The sequence below is a fragment of the Drosophila serrata genome, unplaced genomic scaffold (genome assembly GCF_035046125.1).
Source record: "Drosophila serrata isolate PLE 108 unplaced genomic scaffold, ASM3504612v1 contig_272, whole genome shotgun sequence".
Classification (NCBI taxonomy): domain Eukaryota; kingdom Metazoa; phylum Arthropoda; class Insecta; order Diptera; family Drosophilidae; genus Drosophila; species Drosophila serrata.
In genome coordinates this window covers 10,282,971-10,300,734 of record NW_028257170.1, presented here as the reverse complement: position 1 = coordinate 10,300,734, position 17,764 = coordinate 10,282,971, and the positions used below count along the sequence as shown (strand labels likewise).

General features: G+C 45.3%; 4 protein-coding genes across 4 annotated transcripts; 2 read left to right on the top strand and 2 right to left on the bottom strand.

The window, feature by feature from the left end:
- Window positions 1–302: 302 nt before the first annotated feature.
- LOC110190273 (uncharacterized) lies at window positions 303–1,672 on the top strand. Its single transcript, XM_020960645.2, has 3 exons — window positions 303–573; window positions 775–1,361; window positions 1,415–1,672. The coding sequence occupies exons 1-3, from the start codon at window positions 396–398 to the stop codon at window positions 1,544–1,546; spliced, it is 897 nt and encodes a 298-aa protein (XP_020816304.2). The 5' UTR covers window positions 303–395; the 3' UTR covers window positions 1,547–1,672.
- Window positions 1,673–1,841: 169 nt separating this feature from the next.
- ICA69 (islet cell autoantigen 1-like protein) lies at window positions 1,842–3,544 on the top strand. The gene is made up of 3 exons (XM_020960519.2): window positions 1,842–2,578; window positions 2,659–2,904; window positions 2,958–3,544. The coding sequence occupies exons 1-3, from the start codon at window positions 1,997–1,999 to the stop codon at window positions 3,390–3,392; spliced, it is 1,263 nt and encodes a 420-aa protein (XP_020816178.2). The 5' UTR covers window positions 1,842–1,996; the 3' UTR covers window positions 3,393–3,544.
- On the bottom strand, window positions 3,477–6,402 carry LOC110190171 (dnaJ homolog subfamily C member 2). The gene is made up of 3 exons (XM_020960518.2): window positions 5,946–6,402; window positions 5,731–5,876; window positions 3,477–5,147 (listed from the first exon to the last, which is right to left on the bottom strand). Exons 1-3 carry the CDS (start codon window positions 6,203–6,205, stop codon window positions 3,619–3,621), a joined length of 1,935 nt encoding a protein of 644 aa, XP_020816177.2. The 5' UTR covers window positions 6,206–6,402; the 3' UTR covers window positions 3,477–3,618.
- Window positions 6,403–6,909: 507 nt separating this feature from the next.
- Window positions 6,910–17,637, bottom strand: Ac78C (adenylyl cyclase 78C). Its single transcript, XM_086833681.1, has 22 exons — window positions 17,590–17,637; window positions 17,184–17,526; window positions 16,563–16,867; window positions 16,353–16,494; window positions 16,035–16,216; window positions 15,771–15,972; window positions 15,157–15,290; window positions 15,000–15,089; window positions 14,733–14,894; window positions 13,448–13,584; window positions 11,998–12,138; window positions 11,180–11,738; window positions 11,029–11,124; window positions 10,819–10,958; window positions 10,532–10,686; window positions 9,574–10,367; window positions 9,409–9,504; window positions 8,968–9,148; window positions 8,482–8,885; window positions 8,115–8,343; window positions 7,904–8,049; window positions 6,910–7,702 (listed from the first exon to the last, which is right to left on the bottom strand). Exons 2-22 carry the CDS (start codon window positions 17,470–17,472, stop codon window positions 7,589–7,591), a joined length of 4,698 nt encoding a protein of 1,565 aa, XP_086689807.1. The 5' UTR covers window positions 17,473–17,526; window positions 17,590–17,637; the 3' UTR covers window positions 6,910–7,588.
- Window positions 17,638–17,764: the final 127 nt, after the last annotated feature.

Below are 17,764 nucleotides of genomic sequence, written 5' to 3'. Positions count from 1 at the left end.
TTAGTAGCTGGAACTAATAATGCAACTTATGTATTTCCAATATTTTATTCAAAGTTCAGTACATGGATAGTAACATAATATATAATATCATAAAAGAAAACAAAAATTTTGGTATTTTTTATATTTATTTATTATTTATTTATCTGTGGCAGAGCCCTGTTACCCTGTTTAAATATGGATATATGTATATCGCCTTCAACTCACTCTACTTCAAATATGAAGTTGTGAATTTCCATAAATCGTATGATATAAAAAGGCACTGTTAGCAAGATCTCGATAACAATTCAATTGTAACCATAGCCATAGAAAACCCATCTCTAAGTTTCGCCGATCGCAAATTTCATATAACTTTGGAGTTCCCCGTAAGAAGTCGCTGAACGAGAAAACATTTCGCCATGTCCCTCAAATTCAACGAGGCCATTAAAATTGTCGCAGAAAAACTATTAAAAGCTCCAAAGCCAAAATTCGAGACATACTCGCAGGATGCAGCTGAAATATCCGCAAAAATTGATCAAGAATTAATCAAGATTAATTCCATCTTCAAGGGAGCAGTGAGCAACTGGGAAGAAATAAGTAAGTCGCAATTCCTTGAAATTTGCGTGTTTGCATAAAAAATACTTATCAGCGAAAATCACGAAACTTTCGAATTTCCTATAATCATTTTATATAAATTAATTCATTTGTACATATGTACATACATCTTTATGTGCATATATGTACATATGTTTGTATGAATTCGCAACTTACATATGTATGTATGTATTTTTTTTCCAGCTCAGCTTATCAAAGCTGAAGTGCCAAAATTGCAATATCCCTTTCTTCGGCTTAAGATGCCATTTGCAGTAGAGCCCCAACGTGTATTTGTCTTCAGTAGTGACGCTGACCAGCCGGTTAATCTCAAGACATCCGTAAACCATCCAGCAGTTGAGAACGGATATCTAAACGGGGGGAAGCTGACCCGGCTGTTTATATGGGATTTGGTCAGAGTGATCGAAAATATTTCAACGATCACTTGCAGCAGTGGAAAAATCTACAAGCTCGGCATCGAAACAAAACAATATTCTGATATTGCAACATTTAGTTGCATAAAAGCAGTGGAAAATGAAGGTCTTGCAATTACTTATAGTTGTGCACTTGCATTAATGTTTACAAACAAATCATTTTGCTACATAAATTCTTCAACATTTTTTTACCAAACTGGTTCAACTTTTGAAAAGGCAAAAGTGATGCATAATATAAGAATATTGCTAAACACTCTCGTAAATCAATCTTCAGAGCTATCAGAAGTTTATGAAATTGAACAGTTATTTCATAACAAGATTAATGATTCTGGAATTGATATTGGATCCTATTTGCTGGAGGTAAGTTTACTAAGATGTGGCCTAATTGTAATTAACATTCATATTATATTCAGGCTATACCAAGATATATTCCATATCTTCCGAATCCCGGACCCTTGATCTCTGCTTACGGAAAGTTGTTGCAGTTGAAGCAATCGGACTCTGTGCAACTATCGGAGCTAATGGAAGTGTTTGGCCTAAAGTAACGCACAGTTGGTATTTGATAAGATTTCTCTATACAATAAGTCACTGTATCGAAACATTCATTCTTGATTTTTGTATTACCAACGGATATCTTAAATATTTTGAATAAAGTATTGGTTTAACTTTAACTGGCAGTTTGCTCTGTACTCTGTAACCAAACAAATTTGAAATAAGGAGCAGTTGCACTATGTTTTCCTAACAGCAGCTATTTACATTAAACAAAAAACTAGAACCTTAACGTTTGGTTTCAAAACTTGAAAATAAACCAAACTCAGTTGAGCAGTGCTGAAAAACTCCAAAACGTTATCGAATGTCGATAGGCAGGCAAGGAAAATAACGATACAGAACGGAACGGAACTGAACCACCCCCATTCCAGCCCACCCCCAATCCGCGCCAGCAAGTGGCGAAAAGTAAGCAGCAGCTGAAAAGTTAAACGAAGAAGGCAGGAAATATGCTCAAGTCAGAGGTGCAGCACCAGTTCTGGATCACCAAGAAAGTCGTGCAGCGCAAGCTGGGTACGAAGGAAGACAAGCATGTGATCTCCTCGGATGCCGAGCTGGACGCCAAGATTGAGGTGTTCAAATCGATATCGGACACCAGCCTGAACCTGTGCAAAATCATCGACCAGTACCAGGAGCGCCTGTGCATCCTATCGCAGGAGGAGTGCGTCTTCGGACGTTTCCTCAAGGAGGCGGGCAAACGTAGTAGGACGACGGGGGGCAGCATTGCTCACACGGCCAAAGCGGTGTCCTTCGCCGGCCAGCAGAGAATGTGCGTCCGTGTGCCGCTCCTGCGTCTGCAGCACGAGGTGGACGTGTTCCGCTGTCGCGCCGTCAAGGACACAGAGCAAACGCTGCAGTTGATGGAAAAAGAGCGCACCGAATACCGGGCTGCCCTCTCCTGGATGAAGTCCGCCAGCCAAGAGCTAGATCCGGACACAGGAAAGGGACTGGACAAGTTTCGCACTGCACAGACGCATGTCCGTGTGGCCAAGCATAACTTCGATGGCTACTCCCTGGACTCTATTCAGAAGGTGAGAGAAGGTCCATTATAAAATATATTAATCTGATGTTCTATAACTTTGTATTAACCTTGATATCCACACTTGGACAGATTGATTTACTGGCCGCCGCACGATGCAACATGTATTCTCACGCTTTGGTGGCCTATGTGGCCGAGCTTAAGAGCTTTGCCGAAAAGGCAGCCTCCACATTCCAGACCATATCCAAGGCATTGATTTTGAAACCGAAATACGATTTTTGTGTGCTGAAGGAGCTTTCCCAGAATGAAGGTGTAGCCAGCGACGAAGTGCCGCCACCTATCGAGGCAGTGGACAAGGATCAATCCCTGTTTTTTGCGGTAATATTTATTTCGCTTTTCTGACTCAATGTAAATGCCTGGTTATCTTTCAGAACGAGTACCAGGATAAGCAGCCGAAGGAGGACACCCATTTAGATGCGAAGGATTCTAGCGAGGCGAAGACTAGCGAACCTGCCACTGCCTACGGCGACAATGAATCCTTACTGATTGAGCTCTCGAAACTTCATCTGGAGGACAGTCTGCTGCTCGATGCTTCACTGGAGGAGACCGAGCCAGCCCAAAACACTAGCACCAGCAACAACAAGTTCTGGGCCCGTATGTTCAATCACCAAAGTCAACCGCTGCCGTTGCCAAGCAGCACGGCCATGCCCAGTGGAGGAGCAGCAGCCACGGCTGCTATACCTAGCAAATCCCAGGCCGCCAATAACCCTTGGCTGGATCTGTTTGCTGATCTGGATCCCTTAGCCAATCCTCAAGCCTTCGATCTGAAAATGAGCGGCGGACGCAGCGTGGCCGAGCAGACATAAAGTGGAACACCCTCCAACTCCTCCTTTACGAATTATATGTATTTATACCTTGATAGCTAGTCAGAAATGGAAAAACTTTGGATGTAACTTTTCGCTAAACGTTCAAAAACTTTTTATGTTTTATTTAAATAAAATTTATATGGGACACAGCAGCTAGTAGAGGATGATGGAGGAGGACGAATGGCAGCAGGGGATCGGAACGGGGTATGGACAGAGCAGGCTCCACTCATTTGACCGCCGCCTGCGCCTCCTTCTTGGAGTTGACCAGCTCGACTAGCTCTTTGACGCGCCGCAAACAATCCTTTTTACTGCGATTTGGTATGCACGAAGCAATGCAATCCCAGCGATCGGGCGTTGTCGTCGGATAGGTTTTGATGGCCTGCTCCAGTAGGGCTTGCTCCTCCTTAGTCCACGTTTTGGAACCACCGCCGCTACCGCCAGTCGTTCCATTTGTAGTGGGAGCCGCTGATCCCGTGCCATTCTGCTTAATTTGCTGATTGTTGTTAATCTTATGATCTACTCCGTTCTGTTTAAGGTTTTCCTTGCTCGCCTGGGCGGGAGTTTCCTCGCCCAGGGTTATATCGTTCGAGGTCTGTACTTCTTTCTTTGACTTTTCGAAGCTGGCAAAGGCGGCATCATTGGCTTGGGTCTTTAGGCTGCTCTTCGAGTGATCACTGTTTTGAAGAGCCTTGGCCTTGTTCAGCACATCCCTCGCGTTGACCAGGACACTGCTTCCGCCATTGCCGGCGGGACTGTGTTGGTTGATGAACGTGGCTATGACATCCCAGCGCTGGGCAGTACCCGCAGGGAACAGATTGACTGCTTTAATAAGCAGCTGCACGTTCTCATTACTCCAGAGTTCACCCTTCTTCACCTCTTTGACGCCACACTTCGGCGTGCTGGCGTTTGCCAGCTTCTTTGCCTGGGTCTGGTTAATCTCCTCCAGCTCGGCGGCTATTTTCTGCTCTGCCGTTTGCAGGGCGGCCACAAAGGATTCGCGGCCTTTTGTCTCCATGGCTTTGTTTAATGTCTGCAGCTCGGCCAGGCTGAATGTCTCGCATATCTTCTCGGTTCCCTCCATGTGCTTTAGTTGATCCTTGTCGTTCTTGGCATAGTACTTGCAGTCCTTGACTTTGTCACGCAGTGTTTTGCGCTCCTTCTTGAGCAGCTTCTTCTGCTGCTCGCGTTCAATGCGGATCAGTTCAATGCGCTTCTGCTCGGCTTTCTCGGCCCGCTCCTTGGCCAATGCAGCTTCCCGAACAGCTCGATCCTGCTCCGCCTTTTGGGCCTGGGCGGCGTCCATCTTAGCTCGCTTGGCTGCAGCTTTGCGATCCTTCTCCTCTTGTTTGAAGCGGGCGATGCGCTTGTCGTTGTTATAGGCCAAATCGACTAACGACCGGATGCGGGTCATCTCCTCCTTCTTGCGCTTAATCCGAGCCGCCTTGTTCTCTTTCTCGATCCACCGGCGTTCGTCTCTATCTTGCCCCTTCTCCTTGTCCTCCTCGTCCAAATAGCTGAACTCGCGCCAGGACTTGAAGTCATACCAGAAGTTGTAGAATCGCTCCACTTCCTCGCGCTTGGCATCCACTTCACCGAAGGCTGGTACCGGCGCCTTAGCCTCGCTCCAGCGTCCGTTCAGGGTAAAGAATTTGTTGAATACGCCGAAGTAATCTCCATCGATATCGCTCTGTGACGGCAGCGAGTCGTCAAACTCGGGATCTACGGAGTCAAAGCTGCGACGCGCCTTGGAAGTGCCTGGAAATTATGATTGGGTTTAATAACAAATCGAGTTTGGATTTACAGAACATTTTTAACAGATAGAAAATACAAATAACTTTGTTTAAAAGCAATTTGTATTAATCTTTTTTTTTTTGTTATGCAATGCCTTAATCATACAATAAATTAATTCTTAACTTTAAAAAATCAAAGAAAATTAGAATAAAAAAAAACCTTATAAATGCCAATAAATTGTTTGTTTTATCTATAAATGCTTTGGTTAATATGTGAAAGTTAATTATTAAATTAATACAAGTTTAAAAGAAACCTCTTGTGATGATAAAATAAACTACAGTTTATATAAATTGTAAATATTAATTTTATACTAAGCAATTAATATGTTTAATTATAAAGCTGGTACAACGTGTAATAGTGACATGCATTACTTTAATTGGTTTGAAATAGATTTTACGCCCTAAGAAAGGATTTAAAATGTTATATAATACGGTTATTCTTATGACAAAAGGCTCTTATTTGATGGGATATCCATTTAATTACATTAATATATCTATAAAAAAAGATCCTAAAGCGATTAGGGCAGTTAAAACGAAAATAAACATACCAAGTATCTCGTAGGCTTTGGTTATGCATGTGAAGTAGTCATCATCCTGGATCACCTCCTCGCCCTTGGCTTTCCGCTTGTCGGGATGATGCAGCAGGACCATGCGTCGGTATGCCCGTCGAATATCATCTTCGCTGGCCTCAAACCTAGGAATGAGACCCGAATAACGATCCGTTAATAGTGCCAATGGAATAGAGTTAGTCACACGTGCGCACCTGATTTTGCCCAGACCGAGAACGCTGTAATGATCCTGGTCCTTCCACTCCTTGGGATCCAACGACTTGAGGTAGCTAATTTCCACCTCCTCGCCGACGCCCTCTAGCTTCTCGTCGCTATCGCTCCGCTCCACGCCGCCGGGCGCGAGATGTTGGCGCCGCTGCGAAAAATATGCGAAGCCAACACGCTCGACCCGCCGTAGGGCGACCTTGAGCGGCAGCTGCACCTCCACCGTCGTCGTTCCCGGTCCGCTCGTCATCTGTATGGATTCTGTTGTCTGCGACTAGCTGTTGGCACTCGCGGCCACTTTAGTATACACGGAATTTTGCGAGCGATTCGTCAAAATTGGCAAATTTAATTTATACACTTTTCCGCAGCACCGCATGTGTTTGGAGCTAGAGGTGCGAAGAGACCGATTTTATATCGATACGCTTTATCGGCGATTGGTGAAACATCGATGGCACACACTTAGACGGAACAAATGTGCGCTGACATCAAAGCTGCGTCGCTGGGGTTCGATTTCCTAAAACTTACAAATTATATCTAATTACAATTTGTATTTTTTTGAAACAGATTTTAAACGCAGAGGAACACACTTGATTTCTACGATATGCTGACTATCGTCTACTATCGTACAAACTGTCACCACTAGCAACAATACGCCGTGGCTGCCTTTGAAATGGCGGGAGAATTTCAACTATAATTTTTTGCTTAAAAGCTAAAAATTCTTTTAATGGGATTTGATTTTATAGAAATTGCAATTTGTATAAATTTTTAATTATTTTATGGTAAACACCATATTATTGATATTTCAGTCTTTGAGTATCGCTGACCATCTATGGATCCGATTGTTTTGTGGGCACACTTTTGTGAGCCGAAATGCGCGCGAAAAATTAAATAAATATATTTTCTTTTTTTAAATGGTTTTGAAAAGGATATTTAAAAAAAAAAATGTAAGATTCGTTAATCTGTTTAATTTATCACATTTATTTTTAAACTCTTTTAAATTACAATTTACGTGCATACATTTGTTAGGCTATAACCGGTTTAAGGGCTAATTATAGTAATGTAAGCAACACACGTCCGACTTTTTACACATAAATTCTTGTAAAATATTTTAGACTTTAAGTTGTGCTTAAACTATTTACACATATGCATTTTGTGTTGGGAAAAATAGATTTGTACAACGAATATTTGATTTATGGATTTGTAAATTGACTACTAAAGCTAAAGGATTATGCTAGAATTGGTAATTATTTTGGTAGAATTGAACAGAGTTAGTAGGTTCATTGGCATTTCGTTCGGTTGGGTTTTTGCGTGGGAAGATCGAAATTTCTTACACCTAACATATTTAAAAGACACACCTTATGTTTAACGACTAGAGTTGTGCTGAGATAATGCGAAAAATAAATTTATTTGATCTACAAGTTTAGAGATTGTGTTTTTAAAAATTCTACTAAGTAGCTTCAGTGCCGATCTCCACTAATTAACGTTAAGGATAACGCGATTATATTTTAGAAACTGCAAGCATAGCTGTATTGTTGCTGTCAAGCATTTCGTGTTACATAAAATCGTTCCAAAAATAAATTCATCCATTTATCCGCTTAAGATCGACTTAGACCCAGTGAGTGCGTGTCGTTGGCTATAACGCATCGTTGTGGCTCTTCGATATGGTCGTCTCGATCTGATCGATCCGGCGAAACGATGGCATATAGCTGGAACTGGCTTGTGTCACAATCGAATTGTTGGAGGAACTCTGAAAATAAAACATTTGAACTTTCTAAATATTTTTAAAAAGTAAATGAAGATTTTATTATAATAGAGCGAAGACTTTTAATTATTACGGATCTTTTTTATACTTAATTTTATGGTGCCCATTTTAGCACTTAATCTATACTTCATACGAATTCCAAGCGATTCATTCATTATTGTTAATACACATTTAAATATTATATACCTTTTTCTGGCGATAGGAACGTCCACGTACACGGGTTGTATTCCGCCGAACTGGATTTACTGTGGTGGATTTCTGCGAGAGTCGGACCGAGCTGAAGGTGCTTCCACGGTGACCACGACGGATTTGCGGTGATGGAGTACCCGTGGCTGCAAATTTGTATGTTTATTTAAAATAACTGGTAAAGTGATATATTTATCTCGATGTAACTCACGGGTGCCGGCGATGGCCGTGCTGCGCTTGCTGGCCTGTAGCATCCCAAAAACCACGGCGCTAAAGGATCCGTGGTGGGAGGTCTGCCTCTGGAGGTTCGGTGTTTGGGCTAAGGGTATTCCCGCTGGCAATCGGACCGGCGAGATCAGCTGGCTCTCCGTAATTCCCTTGGGATGGACATAGAAGGTGGTCATCATGCCCTTTCCTTTTACATTGATGTCGCCACGTTTCTTGGGGATTCAAAAAAGGCTCAAGATTAAGTTGTATAATAAATATATCTTTTGAAATTTTGATGCAAAGACATGTTCTTTCATTTGTGAATCGGTGAATTTATATTAATATTGTTATGTATAAATGTATACACTCACCACACAAGTGTATCCCCGGGAGCAGAGCAACTCGGCTGTGTTCTCCGGCACCTGGACGCGCCAGTTTTCCCCCGTGGAGTCCATTCGGGAGGCCACATTAACCGTGTTGCCCCAGATGTCGTAGACGGGCTTCCTGGCCCCGATCACACCGCTGACCAACGGACCACTGCAGATGCCCACGCGTAGCTGAAAGTTGTTGAAGGCGTCACCGTTGATCTCCTCCAGCTTCTGCTTCATGGCGAAGGCGAACTCAACCAGGTCGCAGACGCTGTCCTCGGAGGTCTCGCCGCGAAGCCGCAAATGCTCGTGATTTAAACCGGCGGCTGCCATGTAGGTGGCGCCCACGGTTTTGATTTTCTCCACCGATGCGAAGCGCGGCTCCTCCAGCAATTCATCAAAGTCGCCTGGCGATGTGATGTGTGTGCGGCACCATTAGACAGATGGAATCGCAACGGCAATGGTATAACATTTGATTGATTAACTTACAGATAATTTCGTTCAGGATGCGGATGCAGGCCTTGCCGTTGTCGATGTCCTCCGAGTAGAAGTCCTGGAAGTTGGGAATAGAGGCGAACATCACGCCGCACAGATTGTGCATCTTGGAGTAGAGCTCGTCCGTGTGTTCATCGGATAGGTAATAGGCGGCCACGTGGTCCGGCAGGATATTCTGCAATCGACGGGGTAATTAATGGCATATAATTACCAGGAAAACGGCAGAGGTACACAGCAAAACATTTCAGATTCATATTTCAACACAAAATATTTTATATTACATTTTTGTTCTAGAAATCTTCTGAAGAATCATGGTTTTCAAACATTTGTTGTATAATTATTTTTTGTTATATATAATTTAATGTTTTAATTTTCCCAAAGTTGATGAGTTATGTTGAAAACCTTTATCACAATGTAGGAGAGCGAATCTGTTACCTTAATTAATGTGTCATTAAGCGCCCGATTGGATTTCATGTTGGTCAGTTCACGCTCGGCCTGTTCCTTCCATATGAAGTCCAGACGGGAGGTTACCTGGGGGAATCGAGAAGAGTAATGAACCTGGAGGTCAGAGAGCACGCCCCTTCCCCGTTTGTGTCCTACCTCCACCAGTCTCGCATGGTAGCAGACCATGACCAGGAACGATATGAGCAGTATGAGCATTTGGACGCCCAGAGGCATCCCCAGTCTGGACAGGTCGCCCAGACTAAAACTTTCGCCGGAACTGAACTTAAACATGATCAGTGTCGTGTAGAAGCCCACCATACCCAGGGCCATCAGGGCCTTCACCAGATAGTAGAGCTTCAAAGCGGTGGCCAGGGAGACGAGGCATAGCACCCAGGTAAACACCAGGTACTCTGGATGGGCGCACTCCCCCTCGAGATCCACGGTCGTTCGCATTCCGGACGTGTCGGCGTAGGTGAAGTTACTCAAGGATACGCTGTGGCCGTTATTAGTGAGTGTGTAGGGACGATGCGACTGCTCGTAGTGTTCCAAAGGCGGCGTCAGATTCAAGCTCAGGGCATTGGCCAGAGTGCTCCTCACCAGCTCATCGGCCGGAGCACTGGTTATATCCACCAGGGAGGTGGGGCCGCCACTACCCATTATTCCGCCGCTGGTCGGAGTGCTAATTGTGATATTATGATGGATGGTGGCCGAGAGATACACATTCAGCTTGTACTCCTTCTCTGCCAAGGAGGCGTTGCTATACAGCGACGTCATCCGAAGGAAGCGCGAGTGCTCGTCAATAGTGCCTATGTAGGTGGAGGAGGGACACAAGACCAGACCGATGGCACTCAGCATGCACATGGACACGATGACCCCGCATATGAAGAGAGTGCGACGCTGCCGTTGATGCACCAACTTGGCCGAGTTTGTCTTCAGGCAACGGGGCAGACCTGTCCGGGAATACGATTGTTACTCATCAAACGAGGGAATTTTTACAGACAAAAATTATAAGTATATTAGAAAACATTCTGATTTCATGGGTAGAGTACCATGAACATTAATTGTAACAAATATGATATAGGCTAGTGCATACTCCTAGGTCACCTTCACTCACCTGGGAACTCCTCGGCCATGACCAAAACGCAACAGAAGGTTAGGACCACGGTGCCCACCGAGAGGCAAATAATGAGACGCGTGCAGCGCGGAATGATAATGACCTGGCACAGCACCATAAATATCCAAATGACAAACACACACAGCATGTTGGATCTGAAAGGGGGAGGCGGAGCCAGTGGAGGACAGAAGCCGAGGCAGGAGGCAAAAATCAATTAGAGACAGTTCATTAATTAAGAGAGTCCTGCCTTTTGTTTGCTTTCCATTAGCCTACGCTGGCATACGCACCGGAACATATCCTCGCGCAACTGACAGAACTTCTGCTCCTGGCTCTTGTCCTTGAACTTCAGTGTCCAGGGATTTAGGTACTCGCGTCGGATTTCCTTGTTCGAGTTGATTTGGATATTCTGCTCGATGAACTCGTCGATCTTAATTTTGGAAATGGAATTGGTTAGATCGAAGGCGGGCTGCATGGCCGGTGGGGAACATTACGTTTACCTCCTCATCCAGAACGGCCACGGAAACCCGATGATCCTCCTTGGTGTCCACTAGAATGGAGTCGGCACGATTGAGTCCTTCCTCGGGGCTGTTTAACTGAAATATTCAAATATTCAATACCTACGAATCTAATAATTAATATAAGGCCTACATTCTTAAAGGGAATCTCTGGTATCCAGTCCGTGGTGGACTCATCCTCAATGATCAGTCCCTTGCTGTCTATGGCCTCCGTGAGGTTTTGGATACTGGAAGCTCCGTTTCTGGGTCGCAGCTGTTGCTCCAGCGGCGCCGACATCATGGCCGTTGGTGAGGACACCGTGGACAGTCCGGCTGGGCCTGTTCCAGTGCCACCGGCTGCTCCACCTCCTCCAATCCCGCCACAGCCGTTCCTCAGGCGACGACTGTCCATGGCCACGCCCTCGACAACATTGGGCAGCGAGTTGAGCGATATGTTCTTCTTCTGCTGCTGCTGCAGGAGCTGCGCCGGCTGCTGGGCCGGCACAGCAATGGTGGCCGCGAACTCAAGGCTGCGTCCGTCCATGCTGGCTCCATCGCCGCCCGTCGTGGTGACGCCGCCAATGCTCCCGCTGCCACTGGCCGAGATTGACTTGGGCAGGGCGGCCGTGGGCGTGGCCGCGGAGGAGGCGGCTGCGGTGGCCACACTTCCGGCCAAATGGGCGCTGCTTCGCGTGCCAAAACGACGTTTGGGCCTGTGGTTGGGTTAAAGCAATTAATGGGTTAACAATTGTCGAGTTGGCACTTGCCTGCACTGAGACCAATTTATTAAACGTAAATTAAATCAAGTGAGAATATAAGAAGTATTGCCTAAGATTTAACTTAAGTTAACCACATATTGAACGCTTTTCCTAGCCAAAGAATAGGCCACCAATAACATTTCTAAATTCGAATAAACATCAAACATCGAGTGCCAAAACTCTACCGGTTTCTCCCGATGTACTTTCCACTTACCTCAATGGCTCCGTACGCTTGATGAGAAAGGTCTTGACGTTCAGCATTTTGAGGTGATTGTCCCGACTGCCGCCATTTCCCGGCTCCACCTCGTAAGCATCGTTGAGGCACTTGAGCGTCGCTTCCGAAATGTGGACCCTCCTGCGGAATGGAGAGCGGAGAGGAGCATTAGCAAGCTGAGGAGTATTAGCCATAGACATTGGCCAGGCCCTTGCCTGTTCGGAGTTCGGAATTGTAGTTGGCGAAAATTAAATTCAAATATTTGCATACGTTTTCTATGAATGTGCGTGGTGATTTTCCCAAAACCATCGCAGCAACATTCACAGTTCTTCGCTTCCCAATGATTTTCCCATTTTCCCGCCCATCTCTTTGTGTTTTTGTGGGCGTGCCCCGAATGGGCGCTGGGTCCTTCATAATTGGGTCTCCACTGTGTTCCTTGGTGTTCTTGGTGCTGTTTCTGCTCGTGCTCCAGCTACCGCCCAGGCCACAATTACATCAAAGCATTTTGCATTAAATTGAGCTTTTCATTTCTGGGGCTTTTCATTTTGTTTCGGGTTCTGCGGTCGCTCGGATTTTCTCCAATTCCTTGCCTTGCTGTTTCTTTCTATTATTTGGTTTCTTGTGTCTAAACACGCCAACCTAGCAAAATTGCCAAGCAATTGTTGTGCGCGCTGGTCGGGAGCGAGGCACAAGGACCATGGCACTGGGGCAGGACCAGCAGCAGGAGCAGGAGCTGCTGCTACAGGACCCGCAAATTGGCCAATTAAAACTGTGGCCTGTCTGAGATTTGCCACCAAAGTCAAAGTTACCTAGCTTACGGATAGTTTTACATTTTAATTTAAGACAAAACAATGTGTGGCCCAGGTTACACTTTAATAAATTCGACTATAAGTAAATTCTATTTAATTTTATTTTAATAATCTAAATAAATCAGTCTAAACGTATAAGATATAACGAACGATCAGAATTTTCGATTTTATATTATAATTCGATTAAATATTTTGTCAAGCTTTGAGCAGAATGGTACACAAAAACATTTAATTTGTATTTTTAGTTTCTTTAAAATTAAACGAAAAATTCATATTTTCTTCATTGATGTACAAATATTAGCAAATGGGTATATTTATTTTGTGTATATCCACAAATGTTAAGTTAAATTAATTAGGTAAATATTGTTGTTGCTGACAAGGGAATTTAATAAGGATCACCTTTGACCATTGTAATCGCTTTTTGAATGCTTATTATCAGTCTCATTCATGTGCATAGGCATTTCCCCTTCTAATGAGTAATGGGCCGCTTTATTAGGGAAATAATACCGTTGGCATTTAGGCCACATTTACATCTCCCGCTCCTTCCTTTCGCTCTTCTATATAGATTTGACATCTCATTCCGGATGCAAACACACACTCAGTAGATGGTATTGGTACTCGGACGTGACTGTTTTACTTACCCAGGAATACCGCCGGATTCCATGTGATTTGCAATGATAACATCATTGGACCAGACGTCGAAATGCCACTTCTTGTTGCCCAGGACACCGCACATCACCGATCCGCTGTGGATGCCGATGCGCATGTTGAGGTCCACCTGCAAAGGTAATGAGAATTTGCACCAAAGCGCCGACAAATACATCGGGAATTAGTCTATGAAATGCTAAAAATTCCCTACATTTATTTACTATAGTTGAGTTCCTAAGAAACTGTTTAAAATGTATTTCAAAAACACTGAATGCATTATAGGTTTTGGCATGTTTCTTTCTGCCCACCTGAGAAAAGTACAAAAGCACAACCCATCACAGATCCTGCCACCGGAAAATGTCCCCTCTCGATACAGTTGAGGGTCAGTCAATAGTGGAAATGCCGCAGCAATTAAGTCACCGGCCCAATTATGCGACTGCAGGCCGCATAAATCCCGGTAAACGAATATGGGATTCCCCCGGTTTTCTGCGGCAACCTTCTGCCCCTGCCTTCGTCCTGCTCCCTGAATAAAAAATCAATTAAATTCCAGCGGCACTTTGTCGTATGAAAATTTAACTCTCGCTTTTCGGCGACCGTTGTCGTTGCCTTTTGCTCTGTTGAGATTTGCATACAAATGAATTGTCAACACGTCCACTGCCTCCAATAGCTTCCACCATATATATACATATATATATATATAGTCTGTGGCCACTGGCCAGAGTCATGGCGCTGGAGCACTGGACACGGGGCATTGTGCAATGAAAATTCAACGAAAACGAAAGCCTTCTTCCAAATAAACGAATGCAAAGCAGCTGGATTCTGAAAAATGGGCATTAAATATTTCAAATGTCCTTCAGTTGCAGGAAAAATGCGAAAAGGCCGCAACAGATGTCACTGGGATTTAGTGGTGACGCTTTAAATATGCAACATTTTTCAATGCTATTTGCTAATATTTCCAAATTCATGATTATATATGATATTTTCTGTACTCTAAAATTGTAATCAAAAATGTATAAGACAAGAGCTACTTGTTATTAAATGCTAAAGGTAATACCTACATTTCAAATAAAATATATTTTCCCAATCTTACTTATTTTCTCAATCTTACATTTCACAATTTACCTTTGTCCTGGTTTTTCCTAACATTTAATTTGATATTTCGCTGATCAGTGTATTAATTTAAGGGCCATAATATATACAATGTTCAGTTTTAAAGGACTTTCAGGAGCCACCCTTCACGATGTGTGTTTCGTTTCGTTTCGATTCGATTTCACTTACGTGCGTGTGCAGGCGCACATCCTTAATGGCCTTTATCATGTGGAGGCCAGTTTCCACACTGCAGACGGCGTGATCCGGCCGGGTCTTCCAGTTGTCGCTCTCGAACTGGGACACGCAATAGTAGCAGTCGCCCAGCAGCTTCACGCGCAGACAGTGGTTGTCCTTGAGGGCGGGAGAGTGTAAAATAAAGCATTTTTATTACTTATTGTTAGGAGCAGGAGTATGAAAAACATTTCTTAAATGCAAGAGCCAGGTAACTCAACTTACCTCCGCAATGCGATCGAAGCGGGCGAACAGGTCGTTCAGGATTTTCACCAGCTGCTGGGCCGAAGTTTTGCTGGCCAACTCGGTGAAACCCTAAAAGAGGGAAAAGGTGTTCCAGGTCGCACCATAAACTTTTGGAGGAGCTCCTTGCTCCGCTTACCTTGATGTCGGCGAACAGGATGCTCACGTTATCCATGGGATAAACGTACAATTTGTTGAACTGCGTCTCCACCGTGGGATCCGTGCCCTTGTACATTTCGCTGCGTATTTGATTATTGACGATGTTCGGAAGGACTGCAGGACGAAAAGGAGCGAAAAGGAATTCATTCAGCGGAGTGGGGTTTAGCAACAGCAACAGCAACTTGAACACGAGCCAGGCGCAATAAATTCGTTGAAGAAGGCCAAAGGAGCGCACCTTCCAGGACCCGCAGTTGTCAGGCAACGCGAAATTACCAAGAAGGCACTCTTAAGGTCCTGCCATGGCCCTTCTACGGTTCTGCCTGGAAAAGGCGGAGATGGAAGGTGGCTCCTTCTACCTGTCATTTATGACGAAAAATGCCACTTAGGAGGCCAAGTCTCTAACAACTTATTAAAACCGAGAATTTTCGCATTTGTAGTTTCTACTTAAGCACACAATAATAAAGTATCGAGGGGAATTCGGGCACAATTAACGAGTCACTTTCTATCGAAATAAATCAACAGGTCCCTAGTTACAGAGGCTAGATTAAATTGTTTACTTAATATATCATTTAAAAAAAAAACGGGTTCACTCACTTGAATCTAGTAGCTTTTGCGTGCGCTGGAGCTCCTTCTCCGATTCCTTCTTGTGCTCCATGGCCTTGTGCGTCTCGATGAAGGCCAATCTCTGGCCACGATCCGTGAGATACTTTGTGTACATACCGGCCACGTTGATGGCCGTGTAGAGAATGAAGTTGGCAAAGATCTGAAACAGGACACAGTCGGCATTCATGGTGGCCTGCGGATGACAAATCCCTGGAAGTCAAAACAAGGCTACCTAAAGAACAACAATTACAATACCTCGCCGTGCTGCAGCTTGATGATGGTAATCACGGCCAGGTGACAGCTGGCCGTGATGGTCCCGCCCACGACGCACCATTTGAGGGGCAATGGCAGCATCGCATACGGAACGAAGATGACGAAAAGGATGTACCACACCAGGTACTCGCGATCGGCGAAGCCAACTCCCTGGCCAACGAATCCTGTGCCGCGCCAGAGAGAGAGAGAGAGAAGGTTAGGCTTCGATTTACGACTGGGTCCGCAAAAGGATTAGCCATTTTGATGCTCCACGCAGGTGACGCATGATTTACGACCTTCCCTGCCACGTTCCAAACTCACCCTGGATGTTGAACAGCACCCATGTGCAGACCGCGGCCCAGTGCAAATAGTTGTTGGCGAAGCACCGCCAGTAGCCCAGGAAGCAAATGGCCGTGTTGGCAATCCCGCAGCAAACGGACCACGTGATGGCCGTCGCCATGCTCTGCAAATTCATTACAGAAAATGTTATACTGTTGTGGCTGTTGAGGAGGAGTAGAAGTATTCCCTCACCGTTGTTTCTTCCAAATCAAGAGGTCCCCGCTTATTGCGTCGCATTATCCAGACGAAAGCCAGGACAATCTTCAGGACAAAGTCCACCACGTTGACGATGATCAAGGACTTCTGGCGCTGTCGATGCGTGTACGTCAGGTAGCTGCGCTCCAAGGAACTCTGCTTAAAGGAGTTGGTCAGCGAGGGACACAGGATGCCCTTGACCACGTTGCCACTCTTGAAGGCCGAATAAGTCTCGTTGTTGAGAGGCCTCTGCGGCTGACCAGCGATGCTGGCGAGTGAATTGCCCGATTCCAGGTCGTGCTCTGTACAACAAAGATGATTATTAAATTAAACAACAGAATCTAAATCTATACTTATAAAAGGCTTATTAAATCTATCAAGATAATCTTGTCCTCCGATAAAAGTTAAAGTGTCAAAGTCAGGCGGCTTAGTGGAAGTCCCTAAGAGGAGATGACAAGTCCAACGCGGGCTTATCTCCTTTCAAACGATAAAAGCCTTAAACGCTTCCGGGGCCAGAGCTCCCTTGAGTGGTCACCAACTGGGAGAGTACTTCCCCCTCTACTTCCGGGAATCCCCGCCGAAAGCCACACCAAATCCCACACAAAATCTCCCGCTTACCAAAATTGCTATTCCCAAAGATGCTGCAGCTCTCTGTCCGCCGCTTGGGTCCATAGGCCCGCTTTGCCTCCACAATCCGGACGGACTGCACCCGCAGCGGCGTCTGCTTGGTGATGCCGCCTCGCAGGCCACCACCTCCTCCTCCGGATGCCATCATGGCGTGCTGCTTCTTTCGCAAATTGGACAGAATTGATGTGGTGGAGGCACGCAGCGATGGCGGCAGGTCGCCTCCGCCCCCAGTGTCCTCCATTTGGGCTCCGTCGCCGGGAAGTCGTGGTATTTTCGACATGTCCGGAGTGGCTATCGTTGTGGCATTGGCGGTGGCGGCGGCTCCTGCTGCATCCTGCTGTGTTGGTTTTAGCCAGGCTTTAATTAGTCCTAAGTGCGTGGGCATATACAAACTTACCTCGGAGGATGCGTCTGCTGTTACCACCGTTCCCGCTCCCGCTTCCGCTCCCGCTCCTGCTCCCGAAGATGTGGATGCTGCTCCTGGGACCGTAATCTGCTCATCATCGGTGGTCTGCGCTGCGGGATTACTTAGGCCCAGGTCCCCATCATCATTCCCGTCCTCGTCATCATCC

Coding starts and splice junctions, on each gene's coding strand:
- LOC110190273 (XM_020960645.2), top strand. CDS start 396: ATGTCCCTCAAATTCAACGAGGCCATTAAAATTGTCGCAGAAAAACTA. Junction 574..774: donor GAGCAACTGGGAAGAAATAA/GTAAGTCGCAAT, acceptor TTTTTTTTCCAG/CTCAGCTTATCAAAGCTGAA. Junction 1,362..1,414: donor TTGGATCCTATTTGCTGGAG/GTAAGTTTACTA, acceptor TATTATATTCAG/GCTATACCAAGATATATTCC.
- ICA69 (XM_020960519.2), top strand. CDS start 1,997: ATGCTCAAGTCAGAGGTGCAGCACCAGTTCTGGATCACCAAGAAAGTC. Junction 2,579..2,658: donor CCCTGGACTCTATTCAGAAG/GTGAGAGAAGGT, acceptor ACACTTGGACAG/ATTGATTTACTGGCCGCCGC. Junction 2,905..2,957: donor ATCAATCCCTGTTTTTTGCG/GTAATATTTATT, acceptor GTTATCTTTCAG/AACGAGTACCAGGATAAGCA.
- LOC110190171 (XM_020960518.2), bottom strand. CDS start 6,205: ATGACGAGCGGACCGGGAACGACGACGGTGGAGGTGCAGCTGCCGCTC. Junction 5,877..5,945: donor CTCGGTCTGGGCAAAATCAG/GTGCGCACGTGT, acceptor TCTCATTCCTAG/GTTTGAGGCCAGCGAAGATG. Junction 5,148..5,730: donor CAAAGCCTACGAGATACTTG/GTATGTTTATTT, acceptor CATAATTTCCAG/GCACTTCCAAGGCGCGTCGC.
- Ac78C (XM_086833681.1), bottom strand. CDS start 17,472: ATGTCGAAAATACCACGACTTCCCGGCGACGGAGCCCAAATGGAGGAC. Junction 15,973..16,034: donor TCAAGCTGCAGCACGGCGAG/GTATTGTAATTG, acceptor TGTCATCCGCAG/GCCACCATGAATGCCGACTG. Junction 9,149..9,408: donor TTAATGACACATTAATTAAG/GTAACAGATTCG, acceptor CGTCGATTGCAG/AATATCCTGCCGGACCACGT.